The sequence below is a fragment of the Gallus gallus genome, chromosome 2 (assembly GCF_016699485.2).
Source record: "Gallus gallus isolate bGalGal1 chromosome 2, bGalGal1.mat.broiler.GRCg7b, whole genome shotgun sequence".
Taxonomy (NCBI): Eukaryota; Metazoa; Chordata; class Aves; order Galliformes; family Phasianidae; genus Gallus; species Gallus gallus.
Window position 1 is genome coordinate 115014760 of NC_052533.1, and position 20456 is coordinate 115035215.

Below are 20456 nucleotides of genomic sequence, written 5' to 3' on the forward strand. Positions count from 1 at the left end.
ATAAAATATCTGAAATAATTCATTTTTTTCCACTGAATTTAAACATACATTTTGCATTTTTTATTTTCAGGGGTAGCAAATATAAGGTTCACAAAAACGTAGGCTTTAATTTCAATAGATTTGTAGAGAGCTGTACTGAAATGTCTTTCTTTGAAAAATAAAGCTATCATCTGTTCAGTCTGACATTTTTTCAGCCTAGTTTCTTATGATAATGGTACTTACACGTCCTTGTTGTGTCTGCCTGTATACACAGCCCTCATCAACCCATGATCTGGCTGCCAGAGGGACAGCAGGAGCAGTGCAGGGGGCATTACAGATGTGGGGAAAGACCTCCAGGTATGACCAACTACTTAGTTACAGTCATCAGGGAGTAAAATGCTACTGGTAAGGCATCATTATTTTCTGCTGCTCACAAATAATAATTCTGGTAAACACATAGTTTTCTCAGTAATAAAGTTTTGTCTTCATGTCCAGTTCTGAAATGGGTGTATTCTGCTATAACTCGTTGATATTTCTGTTCTGGAAGTGGTTCAGTTGAGACACCTACCTGGAATAATTACTTAGATAAAGCCATAACCTTGTGTACAGTGTTTCATGTCCTTGGACTCGTTCTGTTGCATGACAACTACTTGATGACAACTGGATTCTTGATTTTATTTAAGCAGGATCTCTTGCATGCATTCTTGCAGAGATTGTGCATTCAAAGCTAAGGTCATTTTTCTTCCCTGCATTGGCCATGTTTGAGCAGCACTGCATTGGAGTTCTTTCCCTGCAGTGCATTCTGCTAAGCATCCTTCCAGCGAGGGTTACCTGATCTTCACCAGAGAGTTGTCAGTGCTTGGCTTTATTCCTTTTTCTATATAACTTCTGTTTGCGATTTGATTAACACTTTTGCCGATACTGACTGCTGCTATCAATAGAACTGTGTGAGCCTAAGCAAAAGCAGAGCTGTGACAGGAAATCCCTGAAGTGACTAAAGGAAATAGGTAACAGGCTCGCTGGTACAGAAGTTTCCAAAATGATTTCTGCAATTAAAACAGGTACAACACCAGAGAAAGCCTCAAGACCAATATGGATAATTATTATTACACAACTTTAAGGTCTATTATTACTACAAAACTATTACCATCATTATTGGCTTTTTTGACCTTGACCTACGAAGTCCTTGCCTGTAAGACTGAGCACAGAGATTTAAAAATATTTTCCCCACGTGACACAAGAAGAATCCATCTATGCAGTATCTATATAGAGAGACCAAGAAGTGAAATATCCTCTGTGCACTTCCCGGCATTAAAATCTATTACAGCCTGAAAGTAAAAGTGAAGCTATTGGAAAACTATATGCTCGTTATAAATGTCTTGATGGTGTTTATAATGGGTCTTCAATAACATTGCATTTTACCTCCAGAAGAGACTACAATGTTGATTCAGTCTCCAAAGGTGAGTGAGAGTAAAAATTCAGAACATACTTTTACAGTTCTCACCATAGAGAGAATAGCCATGAATCGCGCTGCCGCTTATCACCAGCCAGAGCTGTAGAAGACAACAGCTTTCCATGTAGTGTTGTGAAGTTTGATACATGCACCAGAAAGTGAAAGTAATATGCTGCTAATACTCAGCAGTCAGAAGGTGTACCGGCCTCAGCATTACTTTGTCAAACACTGCATAGAGGGTGAATGTGAGTATTCACGTGGCCATTCGTTGTTCTTAGATAGCTTTAAGTATTATTTACCCATTGCTTGTCCCTGGCTTTCACACAAGGATTTGTTAAACCTCCCACTTTGTAAAACCAGCCACTTCAGAATTTTACCCAGTTGTCGTAAGATCTTTTTTAAAGGAAAGGTAAACATTCCACAGAAATCATCTGTTTAATGAGAAGCTATTTTCAAATTTCTAACTCCATACAGAATATCTAAACCTTACTGAAGCTGGAAGAATATCTGTGATTTTTGTACCTCCACGCTTCTCCAGTTCTATCTCCAGCTTTGTGGAACTCAGACTGGAAATGTCTTCCTTAGGGATGGATAAAAAGCACAAGCTTAATTCTAACCTCAAGTGATAGGGGAAGTGGATGCAACTTGTCTTCAGCTGGAGAGAAAGGTTCAGATGGTTATAATTACTAAAGATTGCTTGCCATTAGATGCAGGCACATAAATTAATTTCCGTTTTTAATACAGTAATGCCACTGCAGTTCTACACAAGCCCTAAGGTAACTGCCTCTAAAACAAACAGCTAAATTCACACAGGAAATGATGGACAAATTACATAGGAGCTGCCTGCATGTTTCAGCTGGAAATTAAGAGTTCCGAAAACAATATGTTTGTAATCCTCTCAAAGGGCTAGAGCACTTCCTATCTGAGATGACATAAGAGATAAGCTACACAAAAGAATAAACAATCTTTGCTAATACTATTACTGAGAAGTGCTAGTAGAGGTAGTTAATGTCTGACTAACTGAAGATGCAGCGATGACCTTTGGTTTATAAAATGATGATGCTCAGATATCCTTTTCAATCTGTATTTTTGAAAGGCTAATGATCAATCTCACCATTTCGGAGAGAAAAAACAGCACTTGCTTTGGCAAAAACGCTTGGCTCAAGTTTATGCACTCCTGGTTTGTGGCCAGCCAGGAAGAAAACCCAATTCTCCTGAGATGGAGTCCTGTGACCCATCCAGTGGACCGTGCTGCTTCCAGAGCATTGTCGCTTTCAGAAAGCCCTCTATGAAGCAATTTTTCATAATCAAAAACAAACCAAACGTCACAGCAAATATTTCCTATGTTAGAAGTTTCATCTAAAGGTCAGAATGTTTGCGAGTTACATATTTCCTCACAGATATTATTCCTACGGCTCATTAAAAAAATATACCCTGAGGAACAATTTACTTCATTAATTCCTTAAAGGTTTCAGATAATTGTTTTTTAACTCTAGAAAAATTCTTCAGCTAACCGGAGGTTCTCTGATGTCTGTCCTCCAAGACTTGGCACCACCCAAAAAAAATCCTACATGCAAGCAATTAATCTCATATATTATCACCCCGTATTTCAGTCATTTTTCCCTGTCAAGCACCTGCACCCTTAAAACAATGATAACTCAAACTCTACTGCTGGTATGAAAATTTTGGCTAGTTTTGGATTTGGTCTGGTATTTGCTTTTATCTTTTTATCTTAAACTGGTTTACTGCAAAAACCAAACACAGTCCAAGTTCTACCAAGACACACGTGATAGAGATGCAGGACTATGCCTTGTCTATTGAATAAGAAGTTTAATTAGAAGGAAGTTTTTCACTCAGAGGGTGGTGACACAGTGGAACAGGTTGCCCAAGGAGGTTGTGGATGCCCCATCCCTGGAGGCATTCAAGGCCAGGCTGGATGTGGCTCTGGGCAGCCTGGTCTGGTGGTTGGTGACCCTGCACATAGCAGGGGGGTTGGAACTCAATGATCATTGTGGTCCCTTTCAACCCAGGCCATTCTATGACTCTGTTTGATGTGGTGCACGCCAACTACTACTGAAGGCGAAAAAAATGAGTGTCCCTTGTGAAAACAGAAGAGACACTGGAGGGAGTTTCCCAGAACACACTACAGGCTGACACTGAACAGAGGTGTTGTACCTTGTGTGCAACTGCATGCTACTGCAGTATCGATATCAAGTACTTTATGAATCAAGGAATAGTTCTTCCAGCCTGATGTGAATGTGAGGCAAATGACTACTTAATAACTCGCATGTTGCTCAAAAACAAAAGAAGACTAAGGTTAGCCATTCCATTTGCTTTTGTATCATGCTTGCTCTTGCCATTTTCAGGAAAACGAACAGCTTTGAATACTTAAATACCACAACATTTTTCTTCCACCTCCCACCATCACTTCCATGCTGGAAGAAACAAGATTGTCCTCCCATCTAATCCTGACTAACTCCAATTTGAAGTATTTTTCCTGAACTGCTGATTGCTGCTGCTTTAAAACTCTTGATGAATTTCTGCTTCGGGGTATCTGTGTTTCCTTGCTGACTGATGTTTCCATTGTGTAACTTGCATCTTAGCTTCAAACACACTGGAATCCGTTTGAATGAAAAGCCCCAAATGAGTAATAGCTATTACAATTTCCAGACCAAAACAAAAACAAAACCCGCATCAAGGCATAGTTAAGGTTGAAAAGGAATATTAGTTACTTAAGGTATAAAGCATAATGGCATATTGTATAAAGCATGTTATAAATTATCCCAAAAGTAAACATTCCAAAAAACCCAGGAAACTCAGGATTAAGGATAAAAACTTAAAAGAAATCCAAACATCTTGAATTATTGAAATGCAGTACGAAAGCCTCCAAAACAAACTTACATCAGCCATGCGGCGGCACCGTGTTATAAGGCAACAATTATGATTGATGCATTTCAGTATCTGTGGCCCCAAATGAGGCTGATTCCTATTTCAGAGATACTGTTCTTTTTTCATGAGGTTCCTTTGCAGGCAACAAGTGACCATGACAAGCAATAGGAGACAAGCAGGAGAAAAGTAACACTGTAGTAGCCTCACGTTAGTTTCACAGTTTCACTGTTTGTAATTTGACTACCTAGAAATGTAAAAGCTTCACTCAACTGTGAAGCTAGGAGCAAAATATTGCCATCAGAGTGAGAAGAAACCATTTCTGGCTGGACCAATAAAACTAAACCAGTAATAGTGCCATTCCATTTAATAACTTGTTAAAAGAGAAACGAACGGCATTAAAATGTTAAACATAGAAATAAAAATCTGAGATCCCAACTTCTTATGTTGCATAGATCGCCTATCCGGTCTACGTGGACAGAACCCTTCTTTGGAACAGTAAGAAAAACAGGTGATAAATGCCAAAAAATTCAACCCCCAAAACTTGTTCATTTTTAAAACTGTTTTATTACAATCAGATACTAGAGATAAATACTTCAGACCAAAATCCAGTAAGTCACATTTATTTTCCTTTTGGAGCAATTCTCAAAACTGGTTGTGTTTTATGGTAAAGAACAAAAAGTTACACTACATCTCAGAACGTTTTGTTCTTTAAAGCCGGTCAGACAGGTGGCAAATATTAAAGTACTACAATTTAAGTGAATGATTTTCCACTTCAGATCCCTTTCCCAAATTGAACAAGTCCAAGTGAAAGAAACCATAACTTTTTCTGCTTTGGAGATTCATATCAGCTAGCGATGCACTTCAAGCTATATTAATTTGATTAAAAAGTTTATCCTTAATAACCTGAGACATCAATCCATGTATAGCTTCTATGGTGGTCTTGCAGCTGAAAAACAAGCATAAATTCAATGTTGGCTAAAGACTGAACTAAACTGTCATTTATTTAAAGATATTCAGCTGTTTTGGAAGTTCAGGGTGCCCATAACCCCATGAATCTTCACAACTGTCCAGAAAGGAAAAGTCACACACCGCAATTTAGTCATTGTTGCCAATGGCTTTGAATGCAAACTGATGGGATCTAGACACATAAAGACCAATTCCAGGGAACTTGTTTAGCAATTTAGGGCATCTTATGTTAACAATAGAAAGTGAGCTCTGTAGTCTTCTGAACAACAACAAAATCCCCTACAACCCCAGGGGAAGAGGGCTACCACCTTTTACCAATGCCTGAAGGTTCTCACCCGTCTCCACCTCATCCCAACCTCAGCAGTTCTTAATTTTTCAATGAAAGTATTATACAAGTGTTTCTTAAACTTTCAAAAGTAGGTGGTCATATCTGGAGCCTCTCGTTCCTATCCATAGCCTTCCAGGATATGACTTTATTGGTTGGTTACTACTAAGGACTTGGTAATTAAAGTTTACAACTAACACTTTTTTCAGGGAAGAACACGTTTGCATCGTCTTACCTGTCTCTTGTTGCTTTAGCAAGTTTGTCCTCTGATTTCTTATCGTGAGTCTCCAAACCCAGCATAAAACTGCCCCGTCCAAGCTGAGCTTCTGACTGCTCTAATTTTTCAGACAAATCAAAGACTTGGCCAGTGGTGTAGTCAGCATTCTTAGGAGAAAGAAAGCAATTACCTTTCTGAGTACTAAGCTATAAATTCAAACATTTATACAGAAACATAAATGATCAGCATCTACAAGAGTCTGTAGTACTGCATATTTTAACCTCTATCTGCAATTTATGTACTACAGAACACAACTGCTACATGAGTGGTGGCTGACAAAACAGAATCTCTACATCTGAGAAACACTCAATACTTAAAAACTGAGCTGGGTACTCTTTTATTATTTTCCAACCACTCCTAAGTAATGAAACCAAGAAAGTGCACGTAAAACTGCTTGTTTTGGCTAAGAGAGAAGGTTTCAAACTGGTTTCTGCAGAAGGAAGGTTTTGATGCTGCTGTCCCACTGAAGGCCTACCTTCCATATATCCTGCAACCTCATTTTAACAGTTCCACCTGTTAGGTATTTACAGATAAAAACAGCAGTAGAAATGTTTACTTGTTCAATGCATTACCTTAAGACATCTTATTTATTGCAGTGCTGCAAAGGGATATATGGGTAGAAGATGTTTAAGAGAGACGTATGCACATAATAGCATATTATGGTACTTACAGTAAGCAAACTAGAAGAGCTGAGAGTGTTCACCCAGTACTTGTTCCACAAAAGCTCAAGCAATTTACGATCCAAAGATGATTTGAAGTAAGAGACTTCTAATGCATAATACCTTTAAAGACAAACGTGCACACAATAAAATTCCATATAAATGTATCTTGTTTGGCTCTAACGCACAAATAACATCCATCTAAAAAGTCCTTATTAGTGGCAAATATCTTCAGAAATTCAAGGTATTAAACAATAAAAAAAAGTTACTCCCACTTCCAACTCTAACTCTACAAGATGTTTTGTATTTCATATATAGCCTTAATATAGGTTTACACATTCTGCTGCTGTTTTGTTTAAGAGACTGCAAATATTTTTGTTAATTTTGTAAAAGCTTATTGTACAATGCAATGACTCACTGTACAGTAAGGAGGAACCAGGGAACACAAGCCTGACCTCCATGCTGAAAAAGGTTATGGAGCAGATCATCTTGAGGGAGATCATACAGCACGTGCAGAACAACTGGGGGATCAGGCCTAGCCAGCATGGGTTCATGAAGTGCAGGTCCTGCTTGACCAACCTGATCTCCTTCAGATTCAGTGATCTGCCTGCTGGATGAGGGAAGGGCTGCTGATGTAGTCTAGCTAGACTTCAGCAAAGCCTTCTACACTGTTTCCTACAGTATTCTCCTGTAGAAGGTGGCAGCCTGTGGCTTAGATACACTCTGCTGGGTAAAGAACTGGCTGGAAGGCCAGGCCCAGAGAGTGGTGGTAAGTGAAGCTAAATCCAGCTGGTGATTGGTCATGAGTGGTGTTGCCCGGGGGTCAGTACTGGGGCCTGTCCTGTTCAATATCTTTACCAATGACCTGGATAAGGACACTGAGCACACCCTCAGTAAGTCTGCAGATAACACAAATTGGCAGGAAGTGTCAATCTGAGTGGGGCTAGGAAAGTCCTACAGAGGGATCTGGACAGGCTGGATCACTGGGCTGAAGCCAATGGGATGAGGTTCAACAAGCCCAAGTGCTGGGTCCTGCACTTTGGCCACAACAACTCCAGGCAATGCTACAGCCTTGGGGCAGAGTGACTGGAAAACTGTGTAGAGGAAATGGACCTGGGGGTATTGGTCAATGCTTAACTGAACATGAGCCATGAGTGTGCCCAGGTGGCCATGAAGGCCAATGGCATCCTGGCTTGTATCAGGGAAGTGATCAACGCTCCGTACTCAGCACTACAAGAAAGATACTGAGGCCCTGGAGCATGTTCAGAGAAAGGCAAAAAAGCTGGTGGAGAGGTCTGCAGCACAAGCCTTATGAGGAGTGGTAGGAGGAACAGGGCTTGTTTAGTCTGAAGAAGAGGTGGCTCAGAGGAGACCTTATTGCTCTCTACAACTACCTGAAGGGAAGTTGCGGTGATGTGGGGTAGGCCTCTTCTCCCATATAACTAGTGAGAGGACTAAAGGGAATGGCCTCAAGTTGTGCCAGGGGAGATTCAGGTTGGATGTTAGGAAATACCTCCTCTCCGAGAGAGTGGTCAGGCACTGGAACAGGCTGCCCAGGGAGGTGGTGGGATCCACTGACCCTGGAGGTGTTCAAGAACTGTTAAGATATTGTACTGAGGGACATGGTTTAGTGGGAACTATTGGTGATAGGTGGATGGTTGGACTAGATGACTTTGGAGGTCTTTTCCAACCTTAGTGATTCTATGCCTCTTCAATACTGCAATTTTTTAATAATAGATCACTAATTTTGCATATCTTGCATCTAATTCAATTAGGAACATTTGATAGCAGTAAATGTTACTAATGGACAAATAATTTTGTTATACCACACTTGTTTTTAAAGTCAAATTTTACTGGTACTATGCAATTCATCAGATCTGACAAAGTAGACAGAAAGCCGAGCTACGTGTAGATGAATTACAACAATTAAAGTTATGCTAGATTTTATTTTGATCAGTAAACTCTTCAGCAGGCTATCAATAAACCTATTATTGATTGATTTCTATGGAAAGTTACTGTTCCTATGAAACAACTAGTGGCGTCTACACAACCAGAGAGGATCATCATTCTAGTTGGCTACGTTTTAAATCTGTAGTGCAACTACCCATACCACTGAGGGGAAGCCATCACCCTAATCTTTTGTAATCAGTAGTTCAATAATGTGCCAAAATTCCAGTTTTATTTCCATCTTTTTCACTGATTGCTGTTTCTTTCTAGGGAAGACTGGAAAATATTTTCTTTGGATGGAAAAAAATAGCTGGTATGATAAGCCTCCTGATGATAAGCTTCCTGAGATGGAGATTATGATGGTAATTATTAAGCACTGCCAACTTAAAAAAAAAAAAAAGTAAACCCCACAGCAAAAGCCCCAAACAAACAAAGGAACTCTCCTAAACTGACCACTTCAAATAAAGAAAGATAAAACACAGCTTCCTCTCATACGTAAATACGTTGGTTTATGGGCAGCGCCCATGGAAGGACTATTCTGAAATGACAGAATCATTACTACACTGATTTCTGTGTAGCTACTGTTCTGGAATTGTCTCAGTTTAGGAAGGAAAATCAATTCTCAATTGTAATAATTTCTTCATCTCTTGAGAGTCTGCATGCAGCTATAAATGCACTAAGAATAGATATCCATGCACCAAAACCATAGAAAAAAAGAGGCAATGGCCTACACTTTATCCATGATCCTACATGGTGTCAATGAGATCTCAAAAGTTCTCAGTACGCAGTTCCTTAAACTGTAGGGCTTGTCAAATATCTAAAGACGGAATCGAAACCAGCACGGAAGAAGCAATCCCATCTTTCTCTCCCTGATCCCTGGAGGCATTCAAGGCCAGGCTGGATGGGGCCCCGAGCAGCCGGACTGAGTGGGTGGCAACTCTGCCTATGGCAGTGTTTTGGAACTGGATGGTCTTTAACATCCCTTCGAACCCAAGCTATTTTATGATTCTTCCCAAATACTGCATGTCCATCATCTGCCTCTACCTTCCACTTCACCTTAGCTTAACCAGCAAGAACATATGTACTGCTGCAAATTGGATCAGATCAGGGGACTGACCTGGCAAAACAAATGCCTTTCCAAGTAAGTACATGTATGTAAGAAGCAAGGAACACGTGACTGGGGGATAGGAGAACGGTTAAAATTAAACTGCCTTTAGAATTCATGGAAACGATACTAGCAGGAGAGAAAAAGCAGTAATTCTTCCTGTTACTGATGTTATCCTTGAAGCAGCTCCTCTTCACCAAAGAGAGAAGCAACTCAACATGATTGAAAACCTGCAGCCACGTTTACAGTGACACAGGATAAAGGTATGCACCACAGTTGCCGTTACTCAGAAGAGCAGCCCTGCTGCTAAATCTGCATCTGACTCCGTACTCCTTGCCCTAAAAAGCACCACTCCTTATAAGTAAACCAACTGCTAGCTCTTTCAACCAGGTTAAAAGAAACTTCATCTCTAAAACAGTTCCCCAGTAGAAGATCTTCTGATAAATGACATGCTTTTCCACAAAGTCAACAGTTTGTTGCTAATGCAACAAATGTCATGTTTTGAAACACACCAAGAAATGCAGTTTTTGGTGAATCACTAGGCTAAATACAACAACTGAGACCTCGTGCTGCAGTTAGTAATTTTTATGTTACTTACTGTTTACAATGTACACCGAAGTCTTCTATTTTATTAAGTGGAATAGTTTGGTATTCAGAGGGACCTTCATCCGGAGGTTTGTACCCCTATAATTAAACAAAGAAGGGGCAAAGATGACACAGTGCACCTGGGACTTTTAGAGAATGACTAAGCTCTTGAAAAGCACTTGACAAAAATTCTGATTTATGCAAAGCAAGACTCTTCCCTAAGGAAGATGATGGAAAATTTGGAATTTCCTTGCATCTCAGGTTTACATTTTGCTTTACTCAAAGTCATTACGTTTGCAGGTCTGTCAAAAAGCATTGGAAGCAAACAGTTATGATTCGACCTTTTAAGAGATCAAAGTAGTAAAGAGCTTCTAATGCAAGGCTTCTTTCCCTATTCTGGGAAGTGATTTTGGTCCTTTTTGAGGGAAGACAGAAGGTAAGAGAAGTGGGAGGAAACAGACTTGCCCTGCATATGCCCTAGGGATACACAAAACTTAAGCAACTTATTCGGCTAAGATGCTGCCCCTCACAGCTGTTGACTAGGCAAGAGCTGCTTGCAGAACAACCCAAGGACTCCCCAAAAATACCCATCTAATGTGCATTTTCTACACAGGATTTGGTTGCCAGGCGCAGGATTCTTCTCCCTGCTCAAAATATGGCATTTATGAAGTGTTTTTGCCAAAAGAGGTGAACATTCTTCTGGAACGCAAATTGTTCAAAGTTGAGCTTCTGTATATTTTTCAACTCTAAAATAAATTTGAATGCAAACTGGAATGTCTCAGAAACATTCTTGCTAATTACAGTTTTACTGAATAACAGATGAATGTTCTTGATATGTCAATGATAACTGGAAATTAAACTTCCAATTACACTTAAGGTTTATTAGATTGAAATAAAATAACACAATGATATGTGTCAGAAGTATAACCGTAAGACTGCATGTGGAGATCCAGATCTTCAATATTTTGGTGATTCCTTAGTTTTTGCCTAACCTTTCCATGTTAATTCACCTCTTTTGTTTTTTTTTTGAAGATTCACAGTGTTTATCCAAAAGAGGTAAGTATGGGAAGTTTCAAATGCTTCAATGAGAAGCAGATTACAACATACGAGATCAAATTTTACTGGTATGTTACATCTTAAAAAGAAAAGATAAAAAATTAACAGAAATACATTAATGAATGACAGGAAAGCTTCCTTATCTAGAGAATCTATTTAAGACTGACAAAAATCTAAGAAAAACATACTAGAAGTCAACTTTTCTAAATGTAATCAATATTCACACAATAACCATTATAGCATCAAGTCATTATGAATGCAGAGTGATACAGTGAAGCAGATTCATCTGTGAGATGATCAAACCGCACTGATCTGTAGAACCAATCAATTACTTAAAGAGAGGTTATTGATCACAGTGCAGGTCATTTTAAGTTTTTACCTTAGGATATGTCCTAAATGCACCAAGATTTACTTTTCCTGCAGATATTGTTCTTGTTGGATCAATCTGTAAAAAATACAGGTAATGCTTCTTATGTAACATTTAGTGAATTATGACAATTAACAGTGATTATATTTCAGAAACATAATTAGTGCAAATTCTATTAGTTTAGTCATAAACAGTATTTCTTCAGTTGACATCCATTGGCATGTGACTCTATAAATTAAAGATGGGAGCATCAGTGGCTTTCTAAGGACCATTTTTCAAACCCATTTCACCATTTTCCCAAATACTTAAAAAGAAATTGCACTTAGAGCAAGCAACAAGCCAGAATAAAACCCCACATTTTAATCTTACAACACATCACAATCTCACGAGAGCTAAGAAAGATATTGTGACCGGCTGTACTTTGGTGGAAGAGGTAGAAGAATTGCAAAGGAATCTCCTTGAGAGCAAACTTACTGATGCTCTGCCTCATTTTAAAAGAAAGAAAAAAAAAGGGAAAGGAATAAATGAAAATGGAAAGAAGTCCCAAAGGAAATGTTCCCAATCTTTAAAATTATCTCAACACGGGGAAAATCATATGGTAGAAATACTTCTTCTTAGGGTGATTTATCCTTGTCTAATGGAATTCTAACATTACCTATTACCTAGTTCTTCCTGACTAACTTCAGTCTTTTATCCTTTATTTCCTTCAGCAGCAATAGTTGCCCAAGCGTACTAAAAGTAAGGTTTACTTTGATTTAAAATGTGATCTGCAGCCTGAAAGGGCCCAAACAGTTTCTTCAAATTTTTTCTTCAAAGACTTCCTAGAATCTTCTACATAAGACCATGCCACTCATCTCAGCTAGAAGGCATTTCAGATTCAAAGCAACAGAACTGTGTGAACATGATCTACTCACTCCTTCAGAACAAGCAACAAAGAGAACAAAACCAGATTTCTGTTACATTGCAAGAGGTTGAATATGGATTGCTAATGCATTTTTTGCAGAAGTACCAACTTCAAAGTAAGAAGCAGCATATGGATTTATACAGCACTACATCCTCTGGAACAGTGAAGCAAAAACCTTCAATGAACAAGACTACCAGTTTGAGCAGCACGTGGCCAGCAATGCAAAAGGAGCAATAACAATTTAAGATTTAGATCTAACACTTCCATCCTGCAAAATACACATTGCTAGACAGCTCATGGACTAAAATCTAGAAGTTACTCCCCTCTCAACATAATTTGCTATGCAGTTTTATAAGCTATCAGACAGTACTTACCACCACTGCTACAAAGGGTTCTTGAAATTGCTGATTAAGCATCTGAGTACTGACATCGATCCCGGAGAGCCAGCAGCCGTAGCCAGGGTGACTGTGGTACCAGCCAATTGCATTTTCTAGACGACCAACCTAACAGCAGTGAAAGAAAACAAATCCAGAGTGATGGTCCTCATTCGTAAAGCACGGGCTGCCCTCTACTGGGTCTTTCAGCACACTACAACGCAGCAAGAGGATAAAAAGAATACACAGCCTGTAAGCTAACTTTAAATACTCAACATACACCTTACTTTGCTTAACTACCTTCCAGAAACTGTAAGATCTGTAGTGTCACCTATCAGAGCCACTACCTCAAAACAAATAACTCCAAGGACCGGGTGACAACAACTTCAAGGACAGCTGAAGTACAGAAGAGGTTCCACAGGGTGAGATTAAGTAAGCCAGGATTCTTCAGTGTGGGATTTTTTAAGAGTGGAAACGATGCCAGTATGTATAAATGCCTATAATGTATAGTAAGCCAGGAGCGAATGAACACTATTTAGTACAGTAACACACTTCAGAGGCACACAGTGAGATCATTGGTAGTTTTAAAGAAAGAGAAACGTGAACATTTTTGAAGACCAGAAGTGTCAGAATTCACTGCCACAGTACACAGTATGCTGTGAAAGCCAAAGGATTATTTTTGGAGATTTTTCACCCCAAAGAAACTCATAATAGAAGTTTCCAAATAATACTCTGGGCTATCTCTACAAGTACACCAAACAAACAAACAAAAACAAACAAAAATCATGGTTCATCGAGGAGAATAAACACCCACTGTACCTAGTTTACTGTAACTGGTCAAGAATTGTGTACTGGCGGATCAATACTGAGTGAAACGATTTCAGTTCAGCCCACACGGCAGTGTGTTCAATGCATTCAGCTGCTTGGTTTTGCCAAATACTGAGCATGCCAGGAAGGTTAAGTCTGGAAACTAATAAGGGAGACAGAACACACTTTCTACTGAACTGAACTGTATTTTTGAGTCGGTGAAACAAATAACTTTTTTTTCTTTTAACCATTCTAACATCAGATCCTGCCTATGGAGGAACAAGTAACTGCAACATTAGCTTCTGTAAAGCACTTATGCAGAGGGATATTATCAACGTGTAATCTAATATTAAAAAGAGTTATTCCAGGACAAAGTGCTTGCCAACCTCAGATGTGAAGCAGCCAGCATGCACGCTGTCAGAGCTCCAGCAAGGCTGAGTTATTATTTTTGCTTGATTTTCCTATCATGAGCACTCCCACATGAATCTGGGCTGTTCTACGAGTCAAATGAACTAACTGTATATGTAAATACCAATGCTATGCTCTATACTTAACACATTTTTTCTACCTAAGAACTGAGTAGTACAAACATTTCTTCAGATAAGAACACCCTTTCATTTTCTACACTTTTCAGCAACAGTAGTATTAAAACCATTACTTTAATAATATCCAGATACAATGAACTACATTAAATAGATTACTTTGAAATTTTCTCATAAAGAAGTGTGTAAATTATTAAAAAAAAAAAACCCTCAAAAAAACCCACCACAGGCCTTAGAACATCCTTACCTTTGGACTGTATTTACTCTCTTCTGAAGTCATGATCCAACCTAATTTATTTAACTGCCCTTAAACCCACAGAAAGCTGTAACTATAAGCACACCTCTCCAAAATAACCCAAATAGTTGTACCTTTATCTACACTATGTAAGGACCCTCTAATTTCAGCTGGTTTAAAATTCTTTGAGGATTAATGGCAAATCAAATGGTAAACTGGGCCTCAAACTATTTGAGCTTGGACAGCTTGAAGGATTCCAGTGCTTATTGGCAGTGTAAGAGTGCCATGTGTTGGCGGCAGCAGGCCAGCAAGTGCTCATATGCCATGCTGGCTTCTGCATCAGCCACAGAGCAGATTAATACTTCACACTATCACATCGTTGCATAGATTGGAAGGGACTTCTGGGGATAACCATCTAGCCCAATCCCTCTGCTGAAAGTGGGTTCCCTACAGTGGGTCACACAGGAAAACATCTAGGCAGATTCTGAATATCTTCAGAGGAGATTCCACAACCCCTCTGGGCAGCTTGTTCCAGGGCACCATCACTCTTACAATATAGTTCTTCCTCATGTTTGTATGGAACTTCCTGTATTGCAGATTTTTTGTTGTTGCTTCTTGTTCTGTTGCTGCATACCACTGAAAAGAGCCTGGCTGCACCCACTTGACTCCTACACTTTAGATATTTATAAACAGTAATGAGATCCCTCAGTTTTCTCCAGGCTGAACAGTCCCAGTTCTCTCAGCCTTTCCTCACGCAGGAGATGCTGCAGGACCCTCATATCTTTGTGGTGCTCTCTCTAGAAGCTGTGTGTCTTTCTTGAACTAAGGAGCCCAGAACTGGACAAAATACTCCAGATGGGGCCTCACTGGGGCAGAGAGGGAGGATCACCCTCCTTGACCTGCTGGTTGTGTTCTTTTTAATGCCCCCAGGATCCCATTGGCCTTCTTGGCCACAAGGGCACACTGCTGGCTCATGGCCAACCTGCCATCCACCAGGACACCCAGCTCCTTCTCTGCAGAGCTCCTCTCCAGCAGCTCATCCCCTCACCCGTACTGATGCGTGTGGTTATTCCCCCCCAGGTGCAGGACCCTACACTTGCCCCTGTTGAAGCTCATCAGTTCCCTCTCTGCCCAACTCGCCAGTCACATTTCTGCTACCTTTCTGCAAGTGGGAGTTTTACTGCGCTTTCAGACTTAAGACTTCAGAAGGCAAGAAGGTAAGAGTAACGCCATACCCCCCCCCCCACCGCCGCGTACCTGCTTGGCGTTCTCGATGTAGGCGGCCATGTACTCGTAGGCGGCCGCCTGCGCGTTGACGCGGGTCTCGGTGCCCTCCACCGGCAGAGCGAAGCTGTCCATGATGATCATGGTCTCCCCGTCCACCTTGCCCAGCATCAGCCCCATCACCTCCAGGTTGCCCCCCGAGCGGGCGTGCATCACCATCTTCAGCAGGGCCAGCGCCGAGATCTTGCAGTACTTGAAGTAATGGTGGCTGCAGCGGGACAGAGGCCGAGGAAGCGCTCAGGGCCTCGCCTCGTCTCGTCTCGTCTCGTCTCGTCTCACCCCCCGGCCCCGCCGCCCGCTCGCCCGCCCGCCCCACGGCCCCGCTCTCACTCCTTGGTCCAGGGCTTGGCCGCCAGGATCTCCTGCTGCTGCTTGCGGTCGTACTTGTAGATCTCGTCGATGCTTTGCGCCTCCTGCATGTTGTTGGCCAGCTCCCACGTCTTCTGCGCCATCCCGCTCCCGGACGAGCCGCTCGCCGCCGCCATCGCGCCCCGCGCCCGGCCCGGCCCGGCCCGCCTCGCCCCTCCCTCGGTCGCACCGGCCCGAGCCAGGCCGCGACTCGCTGTGTGGAACAGGGAGGTGGTACGGTCCGCGCAGGCCCGGGGAGGGCGGCCCCGCGCCCCCAGCGGGCTGCGGCGGCGAAGCAGCCGGGCAGGGTCCTCCGCAGCGGCAGGGGGCGCTAGCGGGAAAGCCCTCCGGGGCGACAGAACGCCGCCCGCCGGCATCCGGGGAGGTGGCTACTGGCGCGGGAGGCGGACGGGGCTGTGAGTGCCGGTGAGCGGCGGTGCGGTTGGGACGGCGCTCGGTGATGTTTCGCCCCGTTTTGCCCCATTCCCGGCTCCGCAGAGCGGAGGTCGAGTGTCCGCCCCGGGCTGCGAACGGAGCGGGCGATTTCGCTGTCTTCCGCGGGGCGAGCGGCGGGGAACGGGACGGGCCCGGGAGGCGGTGCGGGGAGTAGGGAACGGGGGCGCCGGGCCGGACCGGGTCTCTGTGTTCCCTGTGGGGGCGGTGGGGCGTTCCGGCGGGAGCCGCTTGTTGTACAGCCGTTGCCTGACAACGGAGTAGCGCTGCTGTGAGGGGCCGGGCACGCCGCCCCGCCCCGCTCCGGGAGCGGCCTGAGGAGGCGGAGGGGCGCTGGGGCCGCCCGCGTCGGGAACGGCTTCGCTGTGGGAGAAATAACTGTGACCCGTCCCTAAAGGCTCCCTCAAATTAACTTGTTTTTGGGCCGCAGGACGCGGTCTGGAAACGTAGATGAAGTCTTAAGGTGAGAGGAAATGACTCGCGGAACTCGTTGGCTTGGTGTTTTGATGGATGGTTGCCTTCACGGTCAGGAAAAGTCACGTTGTTTTAGTTAAGAGTTCGGTAATTGTGAGTGTGCCTGTAAGTGCAGTTACTGAACGTGACGTGTAGGAGCTTCTTGAAGCACTTCACTCCCCTGCCGCCCTCGCTGCAGTTTCTATAGAGCAGAATTGCCATCTGTCAGGTTTTCTGGTTATTTAGAATTATGATAGCACAGCATATAATCCGTCTGATCACACGTGCTGGTTTTACATCCCGCGCCTCACTTCCTCGAAGAAATACGAGGAGAAGGGAAAGGGTAAAAAGGAATGCACTGAACGTTCCCCTGGGTGAGGAAAGAGATGCACAGTGCTCATTCCAATATACCGACCGCATACACAAGGAGGTGGTTCGAGTGTTTTGAGAATGGAGACATGCATTATTAATTGTGTTCTGGCATAGGTCCAGCGTCTGTATCTCTGGCACGAGGACATGCCTTTTTCTCTCGAATGTATCTCTGCTTTCCATTGCCTGCTGTATGTGACGAAGGAGAAGTCTGGCTGGCTTCGTGTTTCTTTTTCAGTTTGATTTAACTTCCATTTGAGTGACGCTGTGCCTTGGGCATGCAAATACAAGTTTTACGATAGGGCTGAAGGAAGAGCTGACAGATCTTTGCTGTCAAAAATATAAATGCTTTTAGTAGCGTTTACAAAATACTTTATTTCGAATACCTCGACACATCTGTTGCTTGTACCTTGTAATTCTGGAGACCTGTGGCTTATTGTTAGGTCTTCCAGTGTTTACCACGTGGTCCTCTCCTGCTCTGCACAGAGTGTGCGCTGAGTGATGTCTCTGTGCCTGATTTTGAACCTGCTGCCATCACTAGGAATGATTGCAAGGCTCTGGTAATTCGCACCATTCATTCTGACACATTGCTAAACCAGCAGCGTACTGTTTTATTTAGGATTGAGGTGTTTTACGGTGATGGGTAAATTGGTGTAGCTGCATAATATGCCATTTCTCTTGTCTCACAGAGCTTGCATTCCTTCATGCAGGAATTTTCCCTGCTGTGGGTGCTGCACCGTGTAGCTGATGCCACCCATTTTTAAGTTGATTACTATGACAAGTTATTTTACCCGCTCAGAACAGGCTTTTCATTATTCTTACATAACTTAATAGGCTCAATGAAACTCATCGGTGCCTGAAATCTTACCGTCTTATAGGTATCTTTGATCTGTTATGACTGTGCAAAAGTAATGAGATTAAAGCTTTAGCACAAATCAGATGGGGAATTTATTTTTGGAACTGATTGTCCCGTGTTACCACTAGGGCCTGCAAATAGGATGTCCTAGTTCTGCCTCCTCTGTAACAACATCAGAGTTCATATTTTGAATCCAAGAGAGCACTCATGTAAGATGCAAAGGTTCAAGTAGATGTATTCCTGAAGTTCAAGTAACTGCATCTTAACTTATTTACCTGCTCCAATTCTGACATTACTTCTCTAGATCTTGATTTTCATAGTAAGCATTAATCATATTCTCCCAGAACACTGTGTTATGTTTTCCTGTTTAATATCTTATTCTCCTGGGCTCTGTCTGTGTGTCTACTATTCCTGGTTGTTCTATTTTTATTTTTTTTAATTTCTTTGATGTTCTTCCTGAGATTATTTAATATGTTCTTATTGTGGGCTTATTGTTTACTTAATATGATCTTTAGCAAGATACTGAACTAGCCTTAATAAAACTGCTGTAGTCTGTGCTTAGAACCTGGATAGGGTGGAATAAATGAAAGCCTTCACAAGCAATCACGTTGCTGGAGTTGTGGGGTTAGCATCTGAGTGACTTAAGGATCTTGATTTCCTTCTCACTTCATTCTTCTTGTAAGAGAGGAATATAACAGGGATTTTTTTTATCCATTGGCATGGTTTCACATGACTTTCTTCAGTGGAGCTGGTGGAAATGTTGAGATTAGGATGAGTGGGCTTGTATGCAGTGACTCTTTTCCTTCTTTTTTTTCCCCCATGGTTATTCAGTATGCAGCTTTTCAGCATTTCTAGTTCTGATAAGACTACCCAAACCAGCTGTGTGAAACCTGAGGATGTGCCCTGACTTCTGTACCATTCCATTGTCTCTAACTTAATTCACTTTAATTTTTATTATGAAATTATCTAGCAGCAGCAGTGTACAATAAGTTGCACCACAATGATGCTAACATTCCAGCTCTGAAGAGCTTTCAGCTACATAGGCAAGATGCACAGCTAATGGAGGAGGCAATCAGCTGTTCCTGCATGTCTGATTAAAGGCAGTGCTGCCTGGTATCCATGGTAGTACCGTAATTGCAAGCTGGTAGCTATTCCTATTGCTCCTGCTGTTTCATCAGCACAAAAAGTAACAGTACACTGACCAACTCCTATGCATGTTTGCTGTATTTTTTTCTTTTTCTGTATTCTGACACAAATGTGTTTTTTCTACAATTTAGAAATGATGGCAGAAGACTTAGAAAAGTTTATTGAAGATCAGAAGGCCAAGTTGGCACAAGATAAGGCAGAGCTTGAAAATGATCCACCTTACATGGAAATAAGGGTAAGGGTGTTAAATAGCTTCTCTGAATTTAAACACGTTTCTGGGGTCTCACTTTAAGCTTGCTTTTGCTACACTCTTAAAATTGTATATGTTGCTGAAGCACACATATATATTAATGATTTATTTAGTCAAACCCATTTCTACCATAAATACTTCTTATCTGTACTTAGGTAGGTCTTTTTATGAGCTGTTTGTCACTAAGCATACACAGTAATATTTGTATTTTCCCACTAGGGAACTGCTCTCTGCCCACTCCAAGAGAGTGGGTGGTGGGATGGGGATGGAAGGTAAAAAATAGCCTTAACATTTCTGATAAGGAAAGTATGAAATAGAAAAGGCCAATTACTTAGTCCAATCGATTCAACAAAATCTGTTCTTATCATGATTTTTCCTATTAGAAAGCTTAGCATCTAACTCTGAAGCTTTACATCTGTTCTAATTTGCAGATCACCATTTAGTTTTTTTAGCAAGAAGCTATCATCTAAATTATTTAGCTGCTGTGACTCTCAGGGACCTTGAATTAGGTCCTCAGTTTACAAGAAACATTAAAAGTGAGTGGACATACCCCCAAACTGCTTAAGCTTTTAAATGCAGTTATAATGTTTCATTCCTGGTTTTGTTTTGGTAGGTTATTGGAATTTCTTCCCCTTTATGTGGCTAATGTAAATATTTTTCCCTAGTTGTAATACATCTCTTGAGAAAGTCAGTTCTTACAGAGTCATTGGGCTGTCTGCATTTTTGTATCCACTGCACAAAATGAAGTTAAAGAGGAGGAGAATGTTTCCATCCTGTAGTTTGATAAAGTCTGAAGGTGTACGGTGAAAGTGTAGTTACAGGGATCC

At 41.8% G+C, this 20456-nt stretch overlaps 3 protein-coding genes across 15 annotated transcripts in view; 2 read left to right on the forward strand and 1 right to left on the reverse strand.

Annotated features, from left to right (window-relative positions):
• The window catches only part of LOC121112089, a 41653-nt gene extending 30697 nt beyond the window's left edge, over nt 1-10956 (forward strand). Inside the window, exons 5-6 of one of the 2 annotated variants that reach the window (XM_040691150.2) lie at nt 254-336; nt 8766-10956. The gene's annotated coding sequence lies outside the window, so the exon portion shown is untranslated. Of the gene's footprint in view, nt 1-253; nt 4734-8765 lie in introns of those variants that run through there. The other variant, XM_046928396.1, reaches the window with a different exon arrangement.
• COPS5 (COP9 signalosome subunit 5) lies at nt 4866-16372 on the reverse strand. The gene is made up of 8 exons (NM_001039311.2): nt 16085-16372; nt 15728-15962; nt 12887-13015; nt 11621-11686; nt 10199-10284; nt 6560-6671; nt 5848-5996; nt 4866-5267 (listed from the first exon to the last, which is right to left on the reverse strand). The coding sequence occupies exons 1-8, from the start codon at nt 16237-16239 to the stop codon at nt 5183-5185; spliced, it is 1017 nt and encodes a 338-aa protein (NP_001034400.1). The 5' UTR covers nt 16240-16372; the 3' UTR covers nt 4866-5182.
• Nucleotides 16373-16474: 102 nt separating this feature from the next.
• The window catches only part of CSPP1 (centrosome and spindle pole associated protein 1), a 49882-nt gene continuing 45900 nt past the window's right edge, over nt 16475-20456 (forward strand). For 9 of the 12 annotated variants that reach the window (XM_040691097.2, XM_040691122.2, XM_040691131.2 and 6 more), the window contains exons 1-2: nt 16475-16528; nt 19511-19614. In XM_040691097.2, coding sequence (XP_040547031.1) covers nt 19513-19614 — 102 coding nt within the window. In that variant the 5' untranslated portion in view covers nt 16475-16528; nt 19511-19512. Of the gene's footprint in view, nt 17019-19510; nt 19615-20456 lie in introns of all 12 variants that reach the window. The other 3 variants (XM_040691113.2, XM_040691128.2, XM_040691127.2) reach the window with 2 other exon arrangements.